Source organism: Cydia pomonella, chromosome 1, assembly GCF_033807575.1.
Source record: "Cydia pomonella isolate Wapato2018A chromosome 1, ilCydPomo1, whole genome shotgun sequence".
Taxonomy (NCBI): domain Eukaryota; kingdom Metazoa; phylum Arthropoda; class Insecta; order Lepidoptera; family Tortricidae; genus Cydia; species Cydia pomonella.
Window position 1 is genome coordinate 46,597,288 of NC_084703.1, and position 19,532 is coordinate 46,616,819.

At 38.8% G+C, this 19,532-nt stretch overlaps 2 protein-coding genes across 3 annotated transcripts in view; one reads left to right on the top strand and one right to left on the bottom strand.

The window, feature by feature from the left end:
- The window catches only part of LOC133525401 (histone-lysine N-methyltransferase EHMT2-like), a 28,999-nt gene extending 22,243 nt beyond the window's left edge, over positions 1–6,756 (bottom strand). Inside the window, exons 1-5 of the mRNA XM_061861652.1 lie at positions 5,842–6,756; positions 4,464–4,587; positions 3,293–3,505; positions 1,445–1,507; positions 450–574 (exon numbers count right to left, since the gene is read on the bottom strand). Of these exons, the coding sequence (XP_061717636.1) occupies positions 450–574; positions 1,445–1,507; positions 3,293–3,505; positions 4,464–4,587; positions 5,842–6,562 (1,246 nt within the window). The 5' untranslated portion in view covers positions 6,563–6,756. The remainder of the gene's footprint in view (positions 1–449; positions 575–1,444; positions 1,508–3,292; positions 3,506–4,463; positions 4,588–5,841) is intronic.
- Positions 6,757–6,886: 130 nt separating this feature from the next.
- LOC133525446 (xaa-Pro aminopeptidase 3-like) lies at positions 6,887–17,680 on the top strand. 2 transcript variants are annotated; one of them, XM_061861703.1, is made up of 10 exons: positions 6,887–7,031; positions 7,281–7,549; positions 8,742–8,891; positions 9,417–9,553; positions 11,572–11,801; positions 12,464–12,634; positions 13,951–14,057; positions 15,177–15,314; positions 15,976–16,096; positions 17,370–17,680. In XM_061861703.1, exons 1-10 carry the CDS (start codon positions 6,998–7,000, stop codon positions 17,537–17,539), a joined length of 1,527 nt encoding a protein of 508 aa, XP_061717687.1. In that variant the 5' UTR covers positions 6,887–6,997; the 3' UTR covers positions 17,540–17,680. The 2 variants fall into 2 exon arrangements, with proteins under 2 accessions (XP_061717687.1, XP_061717693.1); XM_061861709.1 differs by having other exon boundaries at positions 15,980–16,096.
- Positions 17,681–19,532: the final 1,852 nt, after the last annotated feature.

The following is a 19,532-nucleotide window of genomic DNA, read 5'->3' on the forward strand; positions in this document are numbered from 1 at the left end:
CGCTATAACACCGGACTTTTCGTCCGGAAACGATGATTTGAAAGGTAATGTAGTGACGTATAAACACTGACCGTCCAAGTCTTTAGGCGAGGCGTAGACGTTGCTGGTTGACTCGCAGTAGCATCTCGCTATAACACCGGACTTTTCGTCCGGAAACGATGATTTGAAAGGTAATGTAGTGACGTATAAACACTGACCGTCCAAGTCTTTAGGCGAGGCGTAGACGTTGCTGGTTGCCTCGCAATAGCAAGTCGCTATAACACCGGATTTTTCGTCCGGAAACGATGATTTGAAAGGTAATGTAGTGACGTATAAACACTGACCGTCCAAGTCTTTCGGCGAGATGTAGCCGTTGCTGGTTGCCTCGTAGTAGCAACTCGCTATAACACCGGACTCTTCATCCTGACACGATATTTCGACAGGTAATGTAGTGATGTATAAACACTGACCGTCCAAGTCTTTAGGCGAGGCGTAGACGTTGCTGGTTGCCTCGCAGTAGCAAGTTGCTGTAACACCAGACTCTTCATCCGGGTATGCAGCCTCCGTATCATCAGCACCCGCCGGGTTCCTACTGCTGAAAATAAAAACAATTATAAACCTACCTACCGTGAGACTCGAACATATTAATATTATTTCGAACGGGTTACAAGAAGGTTACACGCCGTGCGCTCGGTCATTATAGACTGTATTCGATGCCCAAGTCGAAGATCCTCAAAAATAAATCTAAACATGTTGAGCGTTATAAAATTTTACTACGTAAGCCGTTTAAAATAATTTTAGTATGAAAAAAAGTCGTATAAATCAACGTAGCCGATATGGGAGTGTAAATAATTGTTAAGGTTGATTTCAAGCAAATATGATGGTCTTTTGCAATAATACTATTAAAAACTTATACCAATGATATTAGTTTTAATATTAAAATTATATTGCTATTGTATGCAGGGTAACGATATACAACTGTTTTTTTTAGATATGTTTACTTTTTTTTTTAACGACCTAACATGAACTTTTTAAGGTTTTGAATAGAATCTCCTCGCGCGGCCGCGTGCTCGCGTAACTTTTCAGCCGAGCTAATTTGCACGAAAAAACGAAAACGAACAAGCTGCAGAACTGAACTGAACAGTACCCCTAGTGTAAATTTAGTCGATAGCGAAACGTGACGTACGCGTTTGCGTTTAGTCTCATTTTGTATGGGTTTTTGAACAGCGCGCCAAGCGGGACGTTTTGGAAAGTCAAAAATCTCATACAAAATGACACTTAACGCAAACGCGTAACGTCACGTTTCGCTGTCGAAAATATTTACACTAGGGGTACTGAACACACGATACGGATATCAGCTCTTTTGAGGTCATTGATTTTAAACGCATTTAAAAAATTGAGTGATTCGACTTGCTATGTTCTCAATCACACGTAAAAATTAAATGGCAGAAGCTATTAGGTTTACCTTTCGGTGTCTGACAAGTAGTCCACGCTCTTAGGTATCCTTGATGAGCGTCGTGGCTGTGACCTGTAAATGATGATTGTGTTAATAACCACATCAATAAATACTTAGATATATGTACGAGTATTGTAGGATTTGGTCAGTGGATATATGTACTAGTGGCTCTGTGAGCTGTAGACTTTACTGTAGCTTAGAAAATGTAAAAGTGAAAAACACTTAATTCATTAAGCCGTTATCTCAGTAAATTCACAATGGTCTCCAGCGCCATAGACGCTATTAGCGCTTAAGTCCTTTATGTAACGCATTTTGGTAAATTTCCAAAAACTGGATCGACGAAATAAATCTATTTAATCTGGTCACAAAATTTCACGACAATCCGTTAAGGGGCTCCCTAACGCCAATGACCTTCGATCTGAATCCCTTAGTTTTCTAATCTTTTTGTAGCTTATCATACTAACAGGAACGGCTTTAAGCAATATAGTATCCCATATTTACTTCAAAGTTCACTGTCTTCGAGATATTTAGCATCAAATTTGAACAATTTTGGGCCAAAAAACTGGTTTTGTTACCATAACTTTTGTGTTAATTAGTTTAGAATTAAAATATTAGACCCCTTTTTTAGAGAAGTCAAAGGCGAACTTAAATATGTAGATTTTGAACATGTAAAATCCTTCATAGCAATCGAGTAACGAAATAAGTGTTTTTTTAGACAATGTTTATAAAATATATAAAAAATAAGTGTTCATTTCTTTCAAAATCCGGTAGACCAGAATGGAGATAAAAGATTAAAGAACCAATAGCCGTTTGTCTTATAATTCTATCTGTAGTGCAAATGTAGGAGTAACGACTCAAAAATTATCAAAAATGAATGAAAACCGCGGGGAGCCCCTTAAGAATTCCGACCTGTAGAAAACATCCGGACATACGAAAGCAAATTGCCCGAGTTAAAAGTGAGACCTTCTCTAAAGTACGATTCCCACCGAACACACATTTCAAATTAGTACGGCCGGAAGTCGGTCGGCTCCTCACGGACGCGGACGGCTCCGGACGGACTCCGTTGCATCTCACACTCTGTATTAGGTTTCAAGTAAATAAAGATTTATTATTATAAAAAAAACTGCATAACGTATAGCCACATTGGAAATGCGCTCCGACGCGGCCCGACTCGGTGAGAAACATACTTAAAATTAACTGAAAATTAGGGTTGGCAAAAATACGTACCCTAAATTCGCTTTTAGCATAAGTTGTATCATGATCGTTTCATGATTCAACATGTAGAAGATTTAGAATAAGTTTCATTATAAAAAAAACATAAGTTTGGCAATTATAAAATTAGTAATTTATTAACAAGCTTTTATTTAAGTTGTCCTGTTAGTATGTTAGTGTGAGTCAAATTTTGGAAGCTAAATTTGACCCACTTCTCGATTTCCGGTTGAGCTTAAAATTTGCTTACATATGTAAGTTGGGTGACAATGTAATATTATGGTACCATCGAGCAGATCTGATGATGGAGACAGGAGGTGGCCATAGGAACTCTGTGAAGAAACAATGCAACCTAATTGTTTTTGGGGTTTTTAGAATTGTCTCGATGAGTATTAGTTGCCTGTGGTAAAAAAGTAGAGTCAGCAATAAAAGCTTGTACCAAAAATGATATTTTTGGCAAATACTTATTAATATTCTGAATTCAATAGTTATCCATTTCCTAGTGCAATTATTATTTTACAATTTTACTTGGGCGAATTTAGGCACCTTTGCATTTCAGGTTCCCTACGGCCTACATCCATAACAGTTTGGTCAAGTCAAAGCAGTCACTAATACTAAAACAAGGACATAATAATACAAGTTACTCACTTCCCGTCTTCTGCCAGTTCCTCATCATGCTCTCCATATCCCGAGCACAGCCTGGTGGACCTCCTGGGCCTGTCGCCGCAGGATGCGTCCGCGTCGCAGAAGAACTCCTCATCGTCATCCTCCTCCTCGTCAGAACACTCGGAAGCTTCGGCCAGTTTGCTAATGAGCTCTTCGTCTAGTTCCTCGTCTTCCAGTTCTTCCATGTCCTCATCTCTGTTGATGTAAAATATAAAATGAGATATTATGGTCCCAAAATTGAACAGTCCCGCCGAGTGTCTTGCCGGTCCCATATTGGGATAATAAAAATAAAATAATAAAGCCATTTATTTCTGGTAAACTACTTATCTCTACTACATTTTTTTTTCTTAAACGTAGGTTTCTTAAACCAGAACCCTCCTTAGAGGTGTAGCCTCTTCCAGCTGTCTCCATTTTATGCGGTCTTGGGCCACCCATATCCAGTTGGCAAAATTGGGATACCCTCCTACAATTTAGGAGGGATTTAAATTTTCTCGGGTCAGAGACGTTTATTTGACGTTCGCATTGCGCATTGTAATATGCCTACTGGGAAAATAAACTATCTTTATCTTTAACAATAGTACATAAGTAAGTACTTGCTAACATATTTGTATGCACCCAACATCGCTGTGGTAACCGGATAATTTTTTTTTTTATCATTATTATCTTCCCGGCGTTGTCCTGGGGTTTGCTTAGCAACTAATCCCAAGAATTGGCGTAGGCACTAGTTTTTACGATAGCGAATGCCACCTGACCTTCCAACCCAGAGGGTAAACTAGGCCTTATTGGGATTAGTCTGGTTTCCTCACGATGTTTTCCTTCACCAAAAAGCGACTGGTAAATATCAAATGATATTTCGTACATAAGTTCTGTTTTTGGGGTTGCGTTGCAGTGCGTCTAAGCCTTTGAAAGTTCAAATGAAAGTGCACAATGAAAGTTCAAAATAATTTGTGCAATATGGACAAAAATTTGTATGCAGGGTATTACGAAGCTAAATTAAGTATCACTTAAATGGCTTTGTTAACTTTCGTGTTCAATTACCCGTGTTCAGCCTCTTGGGTGTCATTGAGGCCTGCAGGGTTGATAGCCTGGAGCCCCAGCTTGCAGAGATGCTTCAGTTTCTTAAGTAGGTATTAACTATTTAGTGTCCTATTACCTGTCTTCAGCCTCCTGGCTGTCACTGAGGCCTGCAGGGTTGATAGCCCGGAGCCCCAGCTCGCAGAGATGCTTCAGTTTCTTCACATTATTTGATTGCACTTCTGTTTCCTGTGTCTGGGCTTCTGCAAAGTATTAAATATAGTTAGGCAAGCCATTAGTTTCAGTATAAAAAGGCAGATTCTCATAGAAAAAAATAATTTTGTGCCTTTACTACTGACAAAGTGGGTTTGCCAGAGTATATGCGGTACTATTGCCCAAGAGATATGGGAATATGATTTCATATTAAAAAAAACAATCATTTGCATTTTAAAGCTAGACCTACGGTTTCCTTAATTAAATATAAGAGTGCTAGATTTTAAACAGTTTTTTTTGCTACAGAGCATCTGAGTTTTATATGTATAGTTACTGAACAATTTTATAATTGTTTAGTAAATTCTAAGCTTACTTAAATACCTGCAGAGTTAAGTACTACAATTATATATGCCATACACTATTGTGCCATTCACTATATAGGTATATATTTAATACAGGTATTATATTTAATTATATAAAATAAAATAAATACCTAATTATTTTTTTCACAAACAAATGCTTTCTTTAAAGATACTATATTACAATGAAAAACATCAATATTAGAAAGATTTACGCATTCATTATAAAGTCTACAAGCACGCCTTATAAACATATTTTGTGCATAACAAGTTCTGCTAAATGGGACAGCGAATAATTCCTTTTTGAGACATTTACGCTGACGCGCACGAGGGACTTTAATATTTATATTTGAAGTAGTGAGGGAATCTCCAATTTAGAGTTAAGATTTTATAAAGTAAAACCGAGTCTACGCAGCGAGGCGGTCTTGAAGAGACTGAATTTTATGGTACTGCAATGAGGAGTTTTCAACGTAGTTTTGTCCAGTCCTAAAATCTAACGTTTTTACAAACTTCTTTGAATGCATTTTGAAGAATAAGCTGGATTTTTTTGCAACACTCCTATTTTTCTTAATTTTTTTGTGATATCAATCAGCTACTTTAGTCATAATCAGATTTGGCAAAACTAGTAAAACACCATTATAGGCAATATCCTCATGCACAAAACAGCAAGTGTTTGTCTCGCCCAAGCGCCCTGCCGAGGCATGTCTACACTGGCAGTTTTGTGCCTCGAACATATATTTGCACTGTATAGACCCGCCTAATGATCAGATCTCAAATCAGCATTTGTATTTTTATTATATTGATAAGCTTCAGCGTAAACAAGAACAGAAAATGTGACAAATTTTTAATAGGAAATGGTTTTACAACTACATTGGTCTAGTTGTCAAAGTAATAAATTGATCAGTGGAGTGCTTGCATTCATATTATTAAGCAAAATCAAATTACCTTCCAGTTCCATCTCTTCCGCCTCAATATCTTCTTCTTCTTCGAACACCTTCTCAACTTTCTTCTCCTCCACAGCTTCAAAGCTCTTCCTCCGGGCCGACCTGCGGGTCATCACACCCTCCTCTGACCTGTCTATAACATTACTTTGCGGCTGAGATTGCAGCCACCTCAGCTCTTTATTCCCTAGCACCTTAGGAGTCGGTTTTATCTGCCGAGAGGGCCTCTTTGCAGGTCCAGGGTCATTATACTTCTCTTTCCTAGCTATGGCGTTAGCAATTACATTATCAGAGAACTCCTTGCTTCTCCGACGTGTGGATCGTTTGGGAGTGCTTCCGTCGGAAGCTTCTTCGTTTTCCGACACGCTGCTTGCAGCTTTTTCTTTCTTAGGCGACGTAAAGTCAGTCTCCTCTTCAGAATCCCACATAACGGGTATTCTGATGCGGGTGGAACGTCGCGGCGAGATTTCCTCTTGCTTCTCTTCGGCTGAAACGATTTTCATGTTGCTAGAACGCGTTCCTGTCTTTTCGGAGCGAAATGTGAGCACTATTCGTGGTTTCGGGTCCTCTTCACTTGCCTTCGGTTTCGCGTCGGATTTGTCCAGCTCGGTCTTCTTCTTGTTGTCAGGCGCTGCTAGCATGTTGCTAGAGCGCTCGAGGTCGGACTGGGCCTCGCTGTCGCACTTTTCATCCACGGGCCTTTGCATATCAAAACAAAATATCATGAAGGCCTACACTTTCTTCATATGAAACATACTTTTCCGCTATGCTAACATTTTGCAGGTAATAAAGTAAAATATAATTTATATTTTATAACGCTAATCTTGATTTATAAATAATTATAAGAATTCATTTAATAAGGTCAGGCCAAAAATCCAACAAAACACAAAATAAAACTTGATTAGATACATAAACAAGATAGAAAATGTCATAGACAATTGGCGTAAAATGAGGTATAGAATTGTTTTACACATGATCAGTGCAGTAAGCTGTGAAATGGCTTTTGTTGAATGTAATTTTTTTACGCTAGCAACAATTAACTAAACGTCAGTCACATACCGTTCACATAGCACCAAAATTCTTTCGTATTCTTCCACTGGCCCAAATAAACAAATTTCTTTTCTGTATCCTTAATTGCTAATTACTTTCAATTTATCACAATGCATAATTTTCGGAAAAATTTATTTAATACAGGTATGTTCTAATATATAGGTTATATATTCTAAGTATACTAATAATCGCGTAGAAACAAATATTTTTTGGAAAAAATCTCGTATATTACAGTAATTTACTTTGTAGCTCGGTCATTGATAGATACTAGTTTTAATTCTTGATCAATTACTTCAGAATTAATGTAGTTTCCTTCTAAAATACAGAAGATGTGAGTTTACGCAACACACATGTAGTAGAGGCAAAAATAACTTTATTATATATTTTTTCCAGTTTCCAAAAGTCGAAGGAAAGTATGTGGGAAGTCGGAACAGATAGTAAGACGCATGTCGGTCATTGATCATCCTTCTGACGAAAAGATGGTGTCAAAATTTCAAATACCCAAAGGAATAATGGGTCAGCCTACATTTCACACTCATCCCCATCTGATTGAGCCAGATTTCCTAACTTGCGGCATCACACAGATGGAATACAGAGAAAGGCGGGAAACATTGGTTCAGAAATTAGCAGCTGAGGTTCACAATGAGCATCAGTCACACATAGTAAGGAACTAAAAGAGCTGAGCGATCAAACCCTATAACTAAGTCTAGATATTTTTGATTTAAATATGAACTCTGCACACATAACATATAGTTCTAAATTCAAAAACCCATATGCCATGCTTGTCTTATCATTTTTGACCACTCACCCCTCAATCTATTTATTTAATATCCTAATAAATAAATATTATGGTATGGTACACAAATTGGGACCACAGTAAACTCGAGATCAAAAAGATCTTGCAGCTGTTTGAAGTTGCAGGCTTGGATCGAGAGTTGTAGTAGGTGGCGATCACAATAGATCAGGAATGGTGGCAGTGATACATAGGCTGTAGAGCCTTACATAGCCCCTAAGAGAAGCTCAATAAGGCTTGTGGATACTTAGACACAGACATATATAAATATACATAGCCAAAACCCATTACTCAGGAACTAATATTTGTGCTCATCACACAAATAAATGCCAGGATTGAACCCAGGATCATCGGATTATAGGCAGAGTCACTACCCACTAGGCCAGACAGGTTGTCATCCTTTATTATTTGTTTTATGACATAGGAGGCATATATGCAGATGGGGCGCCTCATGGTAAGCAATTACTGGTGCCCATGGACACCTGCAAGACCACCACAGTTGGAATGCTGTTTAAAGTTTTTCAGTACTATAAATAGTTCTCCAAGACATTATCTCAGAATTTGTCTCAAAAATAATGTCTGTACTTTCTCTCACTATACGAGTATATCAAGCCTGAAAAGATCATGGTTTAAATAACATACATTAGAAATTAAAACATTGATATTATTTGTTATTTGACGACCGGTCTGGCCTAGTGGGTAGTGACCCTGCCTATGAAGCCGATGGTCCCAGGTTCAAATCCTGGTAAGGACATTTATTCGTGTGATGAGCATGGATATTTGTTCCAGAGTCATGGGTGTTTTCTATGTATTTAAGTATTTATAAATATGTATATATTATATATATCATTGTCTAAGTACCCTCAACACAAGCCTACTGTGGGACTTAGTCAATTTGTGTAATAATATCCTATAATATTTATTTATTTATTTGTATTCTGGCCTAAATTACTGAAAATCTCTTGAGAATATTTTGTTATTTTACCATTTATTTTTAGCTAACAAATAACAAGAATATATATTTTCACATTTCACACTAACTTATATTTGTACATTTTCAGATAGTGATACCAGCAGCAAACAAGCAATACATGTCAGACAAAATTCCATATGTATTCCGACAGAATTCAGACTTCTTTTATCTAACGGGATGCTTGGAGGCTTCGGCAATTCTAGTCATGGTCAAACTGGCACAAACCGACAACTTTAAGGTAACTATTATATATACAATGTGTCTCTACTCTCTGGACATTGACCAAGATCCCGAGTCAAGTTCCTTCTCAGGAATGTTCTAATATGGTAAATTATTTGATTAGATAAACATAAAAAAAAAATATTTTAAAAGTTAAATTAATTCATATAAATCATCAATAAATAGGAACATACTGTATTAGTCGTTCACAATGACGATAAGATTTAAGTGACACTAGTGACATGACATAACTCTTTAATGTGTCTACATACAGGCTGTTCCAAAGTATTAAATCGTAAATCGTTAATTTCTCCGTTAATATTATGTCGTTTGGAGTGAGACTTTGCACATAGGTTAGAAATACCCTAATCAACATGTCCTATTCATCTATGTCCAGAGAGTAGAGACACGTTGTATAGAAGATGTGTAAGTAACGAAAATTGTGTGTGAACATATTTTTGGACGAGCCTGTAGTGATGTCTTCCTGGTTTATTGTTAAGTGTAGTAATCTAATTGAAATTGCTAATATTTGTTATTCTTCCAGTCAATCCTCTTCGTGCACGATAAGGACGAGCACGCGGAGCTGTGGGAGGGCCCGCGGACCGGCTGCCACGCGGCCGCGCGCCTCTTCGCGGTCGACGAGGCGCGCCCTGTTGGCAACTTCTCTAGCTACATAGCCAAGTGCGTACAGTAAACATTAGTTGACTTGTTACGACATGAATCCTCTTCCGGCATGACAAGCATGCCTAGCTGTGGGAGGGCCCGAGGACCGCCTGCTACGCGGCCTCCCGTTGGCAACTTCCTTAGCATAGCCAAGTGTGTACAAGTGTAGTCAATACCACCAAATACATCTATGGGAAATTTCTTACAGGAGGATAGGCAATAGATCACAATTAATTTTGACTGCTGAAACTAAAAGCAATTGCTGTTTTGTCGATGTTTATAATAATCGTGTAATTGTTTTAAAAAATAATTGAATCTTCAATCTTGTAATTATTTAAAAAAAAAACCTCATATACGGAATTTTACGCAAACGAATTGTCGATGATGCCATTATGGGGCGTAGTCTAAATATCCTTATTAATAGATATCAAAGTGTCAAGTAACCATTGCAATAACTAGGTTTTACAAAAAAATGTAAAAATTAATTTTCAGTGTCAGTTTTACTATAACATTCACTTTTTTACGTACAAATACATTAAAAAATTTGAAAAAAAATTTTGGCGTAATTTACTTAAACTCATATAACATTTTTTCCTTCTTTTGGCATCAGAAGTGCGTGGTTAAAATCTTTCGGTTTCCCAATGTTACACCGTGTATATACTTATGTGTTGTCAACTTTTTTTTTTAACTGTTTCTGCATGCAGTGTTTACTTGCATTAGACATGTTTCTGTGCGACACCAGATCTGGTTCTGGTTTGCTTTTGTGGTTGACACATTACAAGTATTACAATATATTGTATAAGTATTGCAAGAATTTAGCCGCCATACAATAAAAATGAAATTTTGCACGATCGTTGTCTGGTACAATATTACTTTTGTAATATAAAAAATAAGGTCAATAGGGAGCGTGCATGAACTGTAGGAGGCAGCACAGGAGCCGTCAGATATTTGGCGCGAAGCGTAAATGTGATGTTTATTGTTCCGATGTAGCCCACAAGATGGCAGAACCTACTATGCACAAGAAAACACTTGACGTGTAAATGTGCATATTTATGGTTCCGATTCAACCCCAAGATGGCAGACCCTCCAACGCGCACGGTCCCTATAGAAATTTTGTCAATCCCTCGTTTTTGCTAAAATACTTAACGCAAAACACAAGTCCATGCTTGGCAAGTGCAGAGATGTTTTTATAGTATTAACGAATTCTTAAATAATCATTTTATGGGATTTGATTGTGTTTGACTTCGATTGAAATTTATTTCTTTTTAAATGAATGAAGGAAAAAAAAATATTTCAGACTTTTTCAAATCCATAGTTTTGTTAGTAGTTTATTGCACATGAATGGTTAGTAAACAATGATAAGTATGAATAAATTTATAATTAAAATTAATCAACTAAAATAATCCTATATATTTTCCGGGTGATAAAACTCGACTGCGTGTGCTTTCTCACCCAGAAAAATAAGATAGGATTGTCCCATCTCTCGGCAATGGCTTTCAGGATGCTGTTGGCGCTATTCCATACCCTGTGCACCAGGGAGGCGACTCGTTTACGGGTGATTGTACTAAAACAATCCGTTCGAGCTTCCGCAAACATTCCCGATGCACTACAATATTTCTTCAGCCCCATCAGCACCCTGAATGTTATTTATGATCGAATTGCTTGAGATTATTTCATTGTAAGATACATAGGAAATGTTTGTTTGGACAGTGAGCGAAATTTCATAGAGAAATTATGAATGAATTCATTGATAAAGTCGCCTGCACTTATACGGCTAATGGTACATTTGTAAAGGCGCTTTGGTGAGTCCATGTAAAATTGTTAAAACAGTAACTACTGGCAATGTAACCCATTTATCACAAACAATAAAGATTATGATTATGAACATAAGTGGCGAGTCAGGTCATAATCCCATCTCTTTCACTCTTGGTTGCTCTTAACAAGGGTAAAAGAGATAGCATTATGACATCAGTCGCCAGTTTTGCGACAAGTATAGGTATAATATGACACCACTATCAATCCCCCATACTTTTCAGAGTAGCCTCATCCACGCGCCCTTCCATCGTCTGGAGCACGCGCGACGCCAACCGCGAGGTCAATGAACTGCTAGGGCCCGTGTGGCAGGCCGGGGCCGCGTCCGGGGACCCGCAGAAGGCCCTGCACGTGATGAGGTCCATCAAGAGCCCCGCGGAGAAAGAGCTCATGAAGGAGACCTGTTATATCGGCAGTCAGGCTATTAATATGGCTATGGCGGTCACTAAACCTGGTAAGAATAGCCTAGATGACAAGTTTTTCTTAATGGTAGTTGATCAGGTTTGTTTTAGGATCAAATATCTGTTTAGTAGTCATCTCACACTATTTCATACAGTCACGACACACATTCACCCATCTGCTAGCAAACACATCGCAGTTAGAAGCTGATGTCAAGAACGCGTTAATCGTCCTGACGTACAGAAATAAGAAGTAAACATAGACTGTTCACTCCATACATTGTAGTAAACATGGAGTGCTCACAAAGGATAAGGTATATCTAGTCTTAGTTTATGTAGCTTCAGACACCATATTTAACCCTTTGAACGCTTTATGTCATAAATACAAACATCACTGAAACGCCAAGCTCCCGGGCGCAATCGAGCTAATGTAAATCTTACTCGAAAGTGTGATGGTTACTTTGACAGCGTCCGCCATAACACCTGTAGTTGTCCTTGGCGCTGCGGGCACGACTATTAACGACGACTTTAGGTCTTCTTGGCGTTTAACCTTTTGACCGCCAAAGACGTCATATGACGCGCGCAGCTACAGCCCAATATCAACCTTCATGCGTACCGACAAGGTTCACTATTACGCGCCGCGTGCGATAGGTGTGGCGTTCAAAAGGTTAAAATGTTAAAGAATACAGCGAATTGAAATTTTTCATAACAATTTCAGGCGTATCCGAGCACTACCTGACCGCAGTACTAGACTACAGCGCTCGCGCCTCAGGGGCGGAGCACCCCGCGTTCCCGCCCGTGGTGGCCGGCGGCGCCCGAGCCACGCACATACACTACGTCACCAACAACCAGCTGCTGAACGCCGAGGAGATGGTGCTAGTTGACTCAGGTACACTACATCATGTTTGTCCCAACGCCTACAAGATTTGAGTTTCGGCCACGTGATCGCTGTCTTCTATCGGTGCCGACTTCTCGAACTGCTGCACTGGAACTTTACAAGGAGCTTTACACGGTTTAACCTTTCGAGACCCGGACAAATATAGCGACATTCCGTCATTGGTTTTAGAAGCTGGCTACCCAGGGAGCCCAAGGGTCTCGAAAGGTTAAAAACACTTCTCGCATCCGGGCCGAGTGTATTGTGTACTACTCGAACTCGAGTCCCTTGCGTCTGAATTTGAAGAACTCGATTCGTGTTTACGAAACTCGGCGCTTAAAAAACTTCCATGTCTTTTAAGTCCCGAGGCGAGTTGAGTATTTGAGTCTTTTAAGAGAGCTCCAAAGGTCGAGTCCTTGAATAAAGACTCCGACAACAATTTCATAGGTTTCACCTAAATAAAGGTAAAGAAATTTTGTTGAGAAACTTAAGTAAGTCACCTGTTGTATGTAGTTGTGACGTGTTCGAATAGACAATACATGGATAAAAGACACACACAAACAAAACAAATATCTATTCGAACACGTCACAACTACATACAACAGGTGACTTACTTAAGTTTTTTACCTATAACGGGTTTTGATTATAAAATAAGAGGCCAGAATAGCTATGCGATCCTAGCGAAATAACGGTATTTTTGCTTTGGAATTCCATTTCGGGAGAAAACGGTTTCCACTAACTAAATATTAACAAGTCACTTTGATTTTGATGTCGATCGCTTCAGCATAATGTATTTTTGGTTTATAGGTTTCGCTTAAAAAAAAATTGTGAATTTTGTAAAAAAAAAGGAAAACCAGGATGATTTCTGGGTCGTGATCCAGAACCACTTTGTCTAAATCTATAAATGATTCACATTATCATACGGAAGTATTTGATTTAAAGATAATTAGTTTAATTTATATTATTTCTCAAGTAAAATTAATCTTATATGAAGTAATCATGGTCACCCTATGACTTTTGACATACGCTGTATGGAAAGCGACGAGACGTCACATTGAGTAGGGTGACCAAATTGTATGCAAAAATGTTTTTTTCCACTTGTCATCTGAAAAATAATCATAATTATTGGTGATAATAAATAATGAGCAACATCATTAGATTCATCTTTGAGTTTTGTGTGATGTCTTGGTCTCTTGCTCCACGACTTCGAAATCACCCTCTATATCTAGCTTTTCATTGTGTCAATTAAATACTAAAAAATCATGGAGAATGGAAAATATTTAGTGGAATAATCACGTGATCCCTCTTAATGACAGTCGTATAATTGACAGGCAGTCAACGCTGGTTATACAACTCGGATATCTCCCGGACGTGGCCGGTGTCGGGGAAATTCACCAAGCACCAGAGAATACTGTACGAGCTCATTCTTAATGTTCAAGTGAGTTCCACCCAGTGTTGAGAGAAATTCCTATTTGCGTTTTTTCCATATAACAAACGATCTCGACTGTTTCCTCCCTGGATTTTTAACCTATAGTAATGATTTTTTCAAAGCTATGTTTCTGTCGCGCTGCGGTGGGCGGGAGTGCCTGCGTGCGAATTCAAAACATAGCGGCATATATTATTTCTTCCTCTTGCAGTTTCCAAAATTTCATTATGATTGGTTGCGTTTTGGAGGAGGAAACAGTCGAGAGCGAAACCTCGATATTTGAGTTTTTTGCGTGGGAGATTTAGTCCGAGCTGCAGTTGCCCTTATCGCACGCACGCACTCGTGCCCAGCGCAGCGCGACAGAAACAGCTTCAAAAATTCGAGATTTGAAAAGTTGCTCAGCTAGGAATTGCTCTTAAGGACGGAGAATTCCGTACATTGGTATGTATATATGGCCGGTTTGACCTAGTGGGTAGTGATCCTGCCTATGAAGCCGATGGTCCCGGATTCGAATCCCGGTAAAGGCATTCATACCTTTTTTTAAATACCTAAAGATACAGAGTATAGTTCAGAGCTAAGTCGATCTGTGTAAGATTGTTCCCAGATATTTATTATGCTGCTCCAATACGCCGGCATTTACTAATGGAATTGAGAATCTGTCAATCTGTCACCGCGGGGCCCCTGTAACCGAGGCTTGGAAACCGGTTAAATTTCCAAACTTTGAAACCGGTTTTGTAGGACATTTCCATAGATTTCTTATCAGATTAACCGGTTTAGAACAATAAAAACCGGTTCCTTCCTATGTCGTTGTCTTTGTTTACGTGACACACCACCAAACCGGCCGGCCGTCTCGTCGCTCGTCGAATAAACCCGTGTATTCAGGTTACAATAAAGTTCTTAAAACGTTCACGTTCTTCTGAAAGTTTGGAGTAGAATCAAAATAAATCGGTATTTACCGCTATTTTTAAAACCGGTTTTCTATGTATTTAAGTATTTGTATGTTATATAATTATATCGTTGTCACAACACAAGCCTTTTAGAGTTTACCGTGGGACTTAGTCAATTTGTGTAAGAATGTCCCTATAATATTTATTTAAAATAAAGTTGTAATTTTTGTATATCTTATAACAGAAGCGGTTAATACAAATACTAGGCGAGCACCGACCGGCGTTGGACCAGTTGTTCGACTCCATGTGCAGGTTGCTAGGCAAGCATCTGCAGCAGGAGGGCATCTTGCCTAGGAACATAGACGGGAACGACCTTGTTGGCGTAAGTAGCATTGTGTACTAGTTTTTAGTTACCTAGTGGTTATAAATTCTAGAGGTGTATTCCCATTTTAGTCTTTAACATCTGTGCTCTTTGGGAACAGATGGAAATGATTTCATTCCCGTCTGTTCTTGGATCATAGACGGGAATGAAAGTATTCCTATTTGACCACATATCGGAAGGAATTATTATCGATCTCTGCTCCATGTAACCTTAGACATGATACACCATCATAGGTGCGTACAGAAGAGCGTTGGACCAGTTGTTCGACTCCATGTGCAGCTTATTAGGCAAGCATCTGCAGCAGGAGGGCATCTTACCTAGGAATATAGACGGGAACGACCTTGTAGGCGTAAGTAGCTTTGTGTAGATCGTGTCATTCACGATGACACGTGCCTTGACTCGTAATGTCATGTTATTAAAGGTTAGTTTTGACAAATCTGCGCGTCATCGTGGATGACACGAACAGTATTGTATTGTAGTTCTTAGTTACCTAGGGGTTATAGAATCTAGAGGTGTATTCCCATCTTAGTATTTAACATCTGTGCTCTTTGGGAATAGATGGAAATGATTTCATTTCCATCTATTATCCAAAGACGGGAATTAATTTTAATTCCTCTATATTTCCTCAACTGTCTCTGTATATTGAATGTGGATGTTTCAGAAAGCATACCGCCTGTGTCCGCACCACGTGTCCCACTACCTGGGGCTGGATGTGCACGACACGCCGCTGGTGCGCCGGCACATGCCCGTCAGGACGGACATGGTGGTCACCGTGGAGCCTGGTATGTTCATTTATTATAATAAATGACGGGCAACTACGAAAAATAGTAGCATTAATTACAGGATACTGAACAAACACCTACATAATACACACTCAACAAACACCTACACAATATGGATAAAACAGACATCCCTATCTGCAGAGCGTGCATGGAAGAAGAGTAAACCGCAAAATATATTCTCTTAGCCTGCGAACAGGTAGAAGTATACAGGAGCAAATACCTATGGACTCCGTGCACACTAAAGGAGGCAGTTAGCAACCTGAAGACACTGCTAGGCTTCGTGGAGGACCTGGGTGGTTAGAGTAGCGCTACCTCGTTTCACGCAAAATTAGCTATGTGCACGACTGTCACGCAACCTAGCGTCCGCAAGTCTAGGGTAAACGCCAATGCACTACATCTTATAAAACTACTCCAGACTAAAAACTACTGAACGGATTTACATACGACTTTCATCTATCAATAAAGTGATTCTTGAGAAAGGCTTAGGTATAAAACTTGTTAAGGTTTCGTGTAAATTGGTTGAAATATAATGATGTTGTCGAAAAAAATCACGTTGGCTAGGAGCTTTAATCGAAAACGCTGTCTAATCCGTTTGAGCTATAACACAATGTATGGTGGGGTTGTTTCTCATTCATAGGTCTACAAAAAAGTCCACGATGTTAAATGTCTATCTTTTAAGGATAACTTACTATACCTACCCATTCTTAACTTCTAGAAAAAGATCACGTAATATGTGGCATTTGCAAAGCTATTTACACGGATACATTATTGACAATTACCAAATTAAATACGTTAGTTATATGAAGCATTTCATACAGATTACAATGGTCCCTTACACCATTCAATTTAAATTAATATTTCAGGAGAAATCGTAAATTAAAGTTTCATCACGAGCCATATAACTTTTGTGAAATGTTAAAGACGCTATCCGCAGTTAGTTCTAATTTTTACCACCTTATGCGCTGGGATCGCTTTACTTACCCAACCCAACCCACAAAGGATGTCGATTTGCGGAAAATGCCCAGCATAACTAACTAGATGGCGGCTCTAGGATTTTGATTTGGGATAGGCTTGAAACCCTTTGAGGGTAGGATGGACCTTGATTTGTTTTTTCGAGAACAGTTTTTAACTGACTTCAATTTCATAGAAAGGAGGAGGTTCTGTATTCGGTTGTGGCTATTTTTTTTTCTTTTCTCTACGGCATGACCTAGGTTTGCAACCACGCTTTTGAACCGCCACACACACCAAAAATCAAAAGAATCTTTGTTTCCAGGCATATACATCCGTCCGGACGACACGTCAGTGCCTCCGGAATTCCGGGGCATCGGCATCCGAATCGAGGACGACGTGCTAATAACGGACGGAGAGCCGCTGGTGCTCACCGCGTCCTGCCTCAAGGAGCCGGACGACGTGGAGGCCGTGGTCGGGAAACACAGTCTGTGACTCTTTACTATAATTATATGGAGACAAATTACCAAGGCTCGGGAGAACGCCCGATATTTTGAAAATTACCATAATTTATGAGTGGAAAATGTTCGTTTATAGTGTGCGGACACAGTTATGAAATGCAATGATTTTTTTTTATTTCAGACTTTTAGTAAATTAATAAATTTAAAATTAAATAGACAAAAATAATCATATAACAATATTTTCCGGGTGATAAAACTCGACTATAGTTACACCGGTATTCGGTTATAGTTGTGCCGTTCTCGAGAATGTTCTCCATTTATTAAGAGGAACGTTCTCTCACACAAAACGGAGAACATTGTCGAGAACGGCACATCTATAGTCACAGTATTTATGTTTGGTAAATTTACATACCATAAAATCAAGGTTATCATTATAAAAGTCTCTGGACAAGTATGGTAACGCGTGACACCAAAAAGTATTCACTATAATAGGAATATTACGCAAAACTGCATAGGGGGCGCCACTAGCACATACTGAGGGCCTACTGCGAAACACGGAAATCGAAGTTTTGTTATTTGCCTCTATCGCTCACGCACATTTGAGCGATAAAGATGCAGATAACGAAATTTGCATTTTCGCGTTTCCTGGTAGGCCCTCCGTAAACAAACCGCCGATGCATCAAAGTCACTACGGAAGGTGGAGGTAAGGAAATAAATCTCCATGTACCAAAAAGTGTAATCAAAAAACCTTAAATAGGTAGCGCAACAATACCTAGAATACTTGAACAAAAAAATCAAATCATAGACAGCGCACTTCACTCCGTCAATAGCGCCTAGGTTCTTAGCTACTCCAGCGCTACTCTGGAGAGATTTGGAACTATTATTTATAGCTGACAGCTGGACACTTTTGCAACAATTCTACCATAAGAGAAGTCACTCCTCTTAATTCCACACTCCATAAAAGTCACAATGAAGACTTGTCAAAAAACTGTTTAAGGCATAGAATTTTTTTTTAAAGTTAATCTATGGTTTACAATACAAGGTGCCCACGAGGAACCCGAGAGATTTTAACCACGCATTTCTGAGGCCACAAGAAGGAATGACATATGAGTTTAGATCAATAAAAAAAAAAAAAAATATTTCGATATTTTGTTTGTTTATTTAAAATGTAATGTAACTCGATTTTTTTTTTCTCTGTAAAACTTATTTTTTGCAAAGTGTAACAAGTAACACTTGACAAGTCACTTTTTGACATCTATCCATAAGTATATTTGGACTAAGCCCCATAAAACATCGCCATCATAAAGTCGTTTTGCACTAACAATTTTTTTTTTTTTTTAAGTGACTTTAACTCTGAAATTAGGCGTATTCCAGAAAAGTTTATAGGACATTTTAGTGTTTAAATATGATCAGGAATATACTGTTAATATCTCTCGCAATGCTCACGGGCACCGTGTGTGCGCTAGTGCTGCACTCTGGTGGCAGAACACGTAGGCTCTCGAGGACAAACAAGTATAAAGTAAAGACTGCCAATGATAAAATAAATGGTTTCTCTAAAACTCTGGTTCATTTGTCGTTTAATTCACTGTTTGTGTAGTAAAAATTATGTAGGAAATATTTAGTACATTGTCTGTAATTACATGAAACAGTTTATTGACAATAACAATATACATAATGGATATATACAGATGATTACTATAACTAGCTTATATCTAAAATAGGCCCTTGAGGCATTGTACCAAGGATGCTGGCGGCATTTCCTCGTTGTATCGCAATACTGATACGTTGTGCGAGGAAGCCGCCAGCTCTTCGGTCACCAGTTACGTCAACCAGACGTTTCGCGATTTCTCCAAAAAACTTGTGCGCGCTGGGACCCCATGGACCTAGAGTTTCAACGCCAAAAGGTACAAAATGGTACTCTCTACCGAGGCTCTTATATTTATTACGTTTCAAAATTTCGGCGCTTTCCGCCGCTGCGTCTGTAATTATAGTTTATATCTACCATTTGGAGACTGACTTTTAGACCT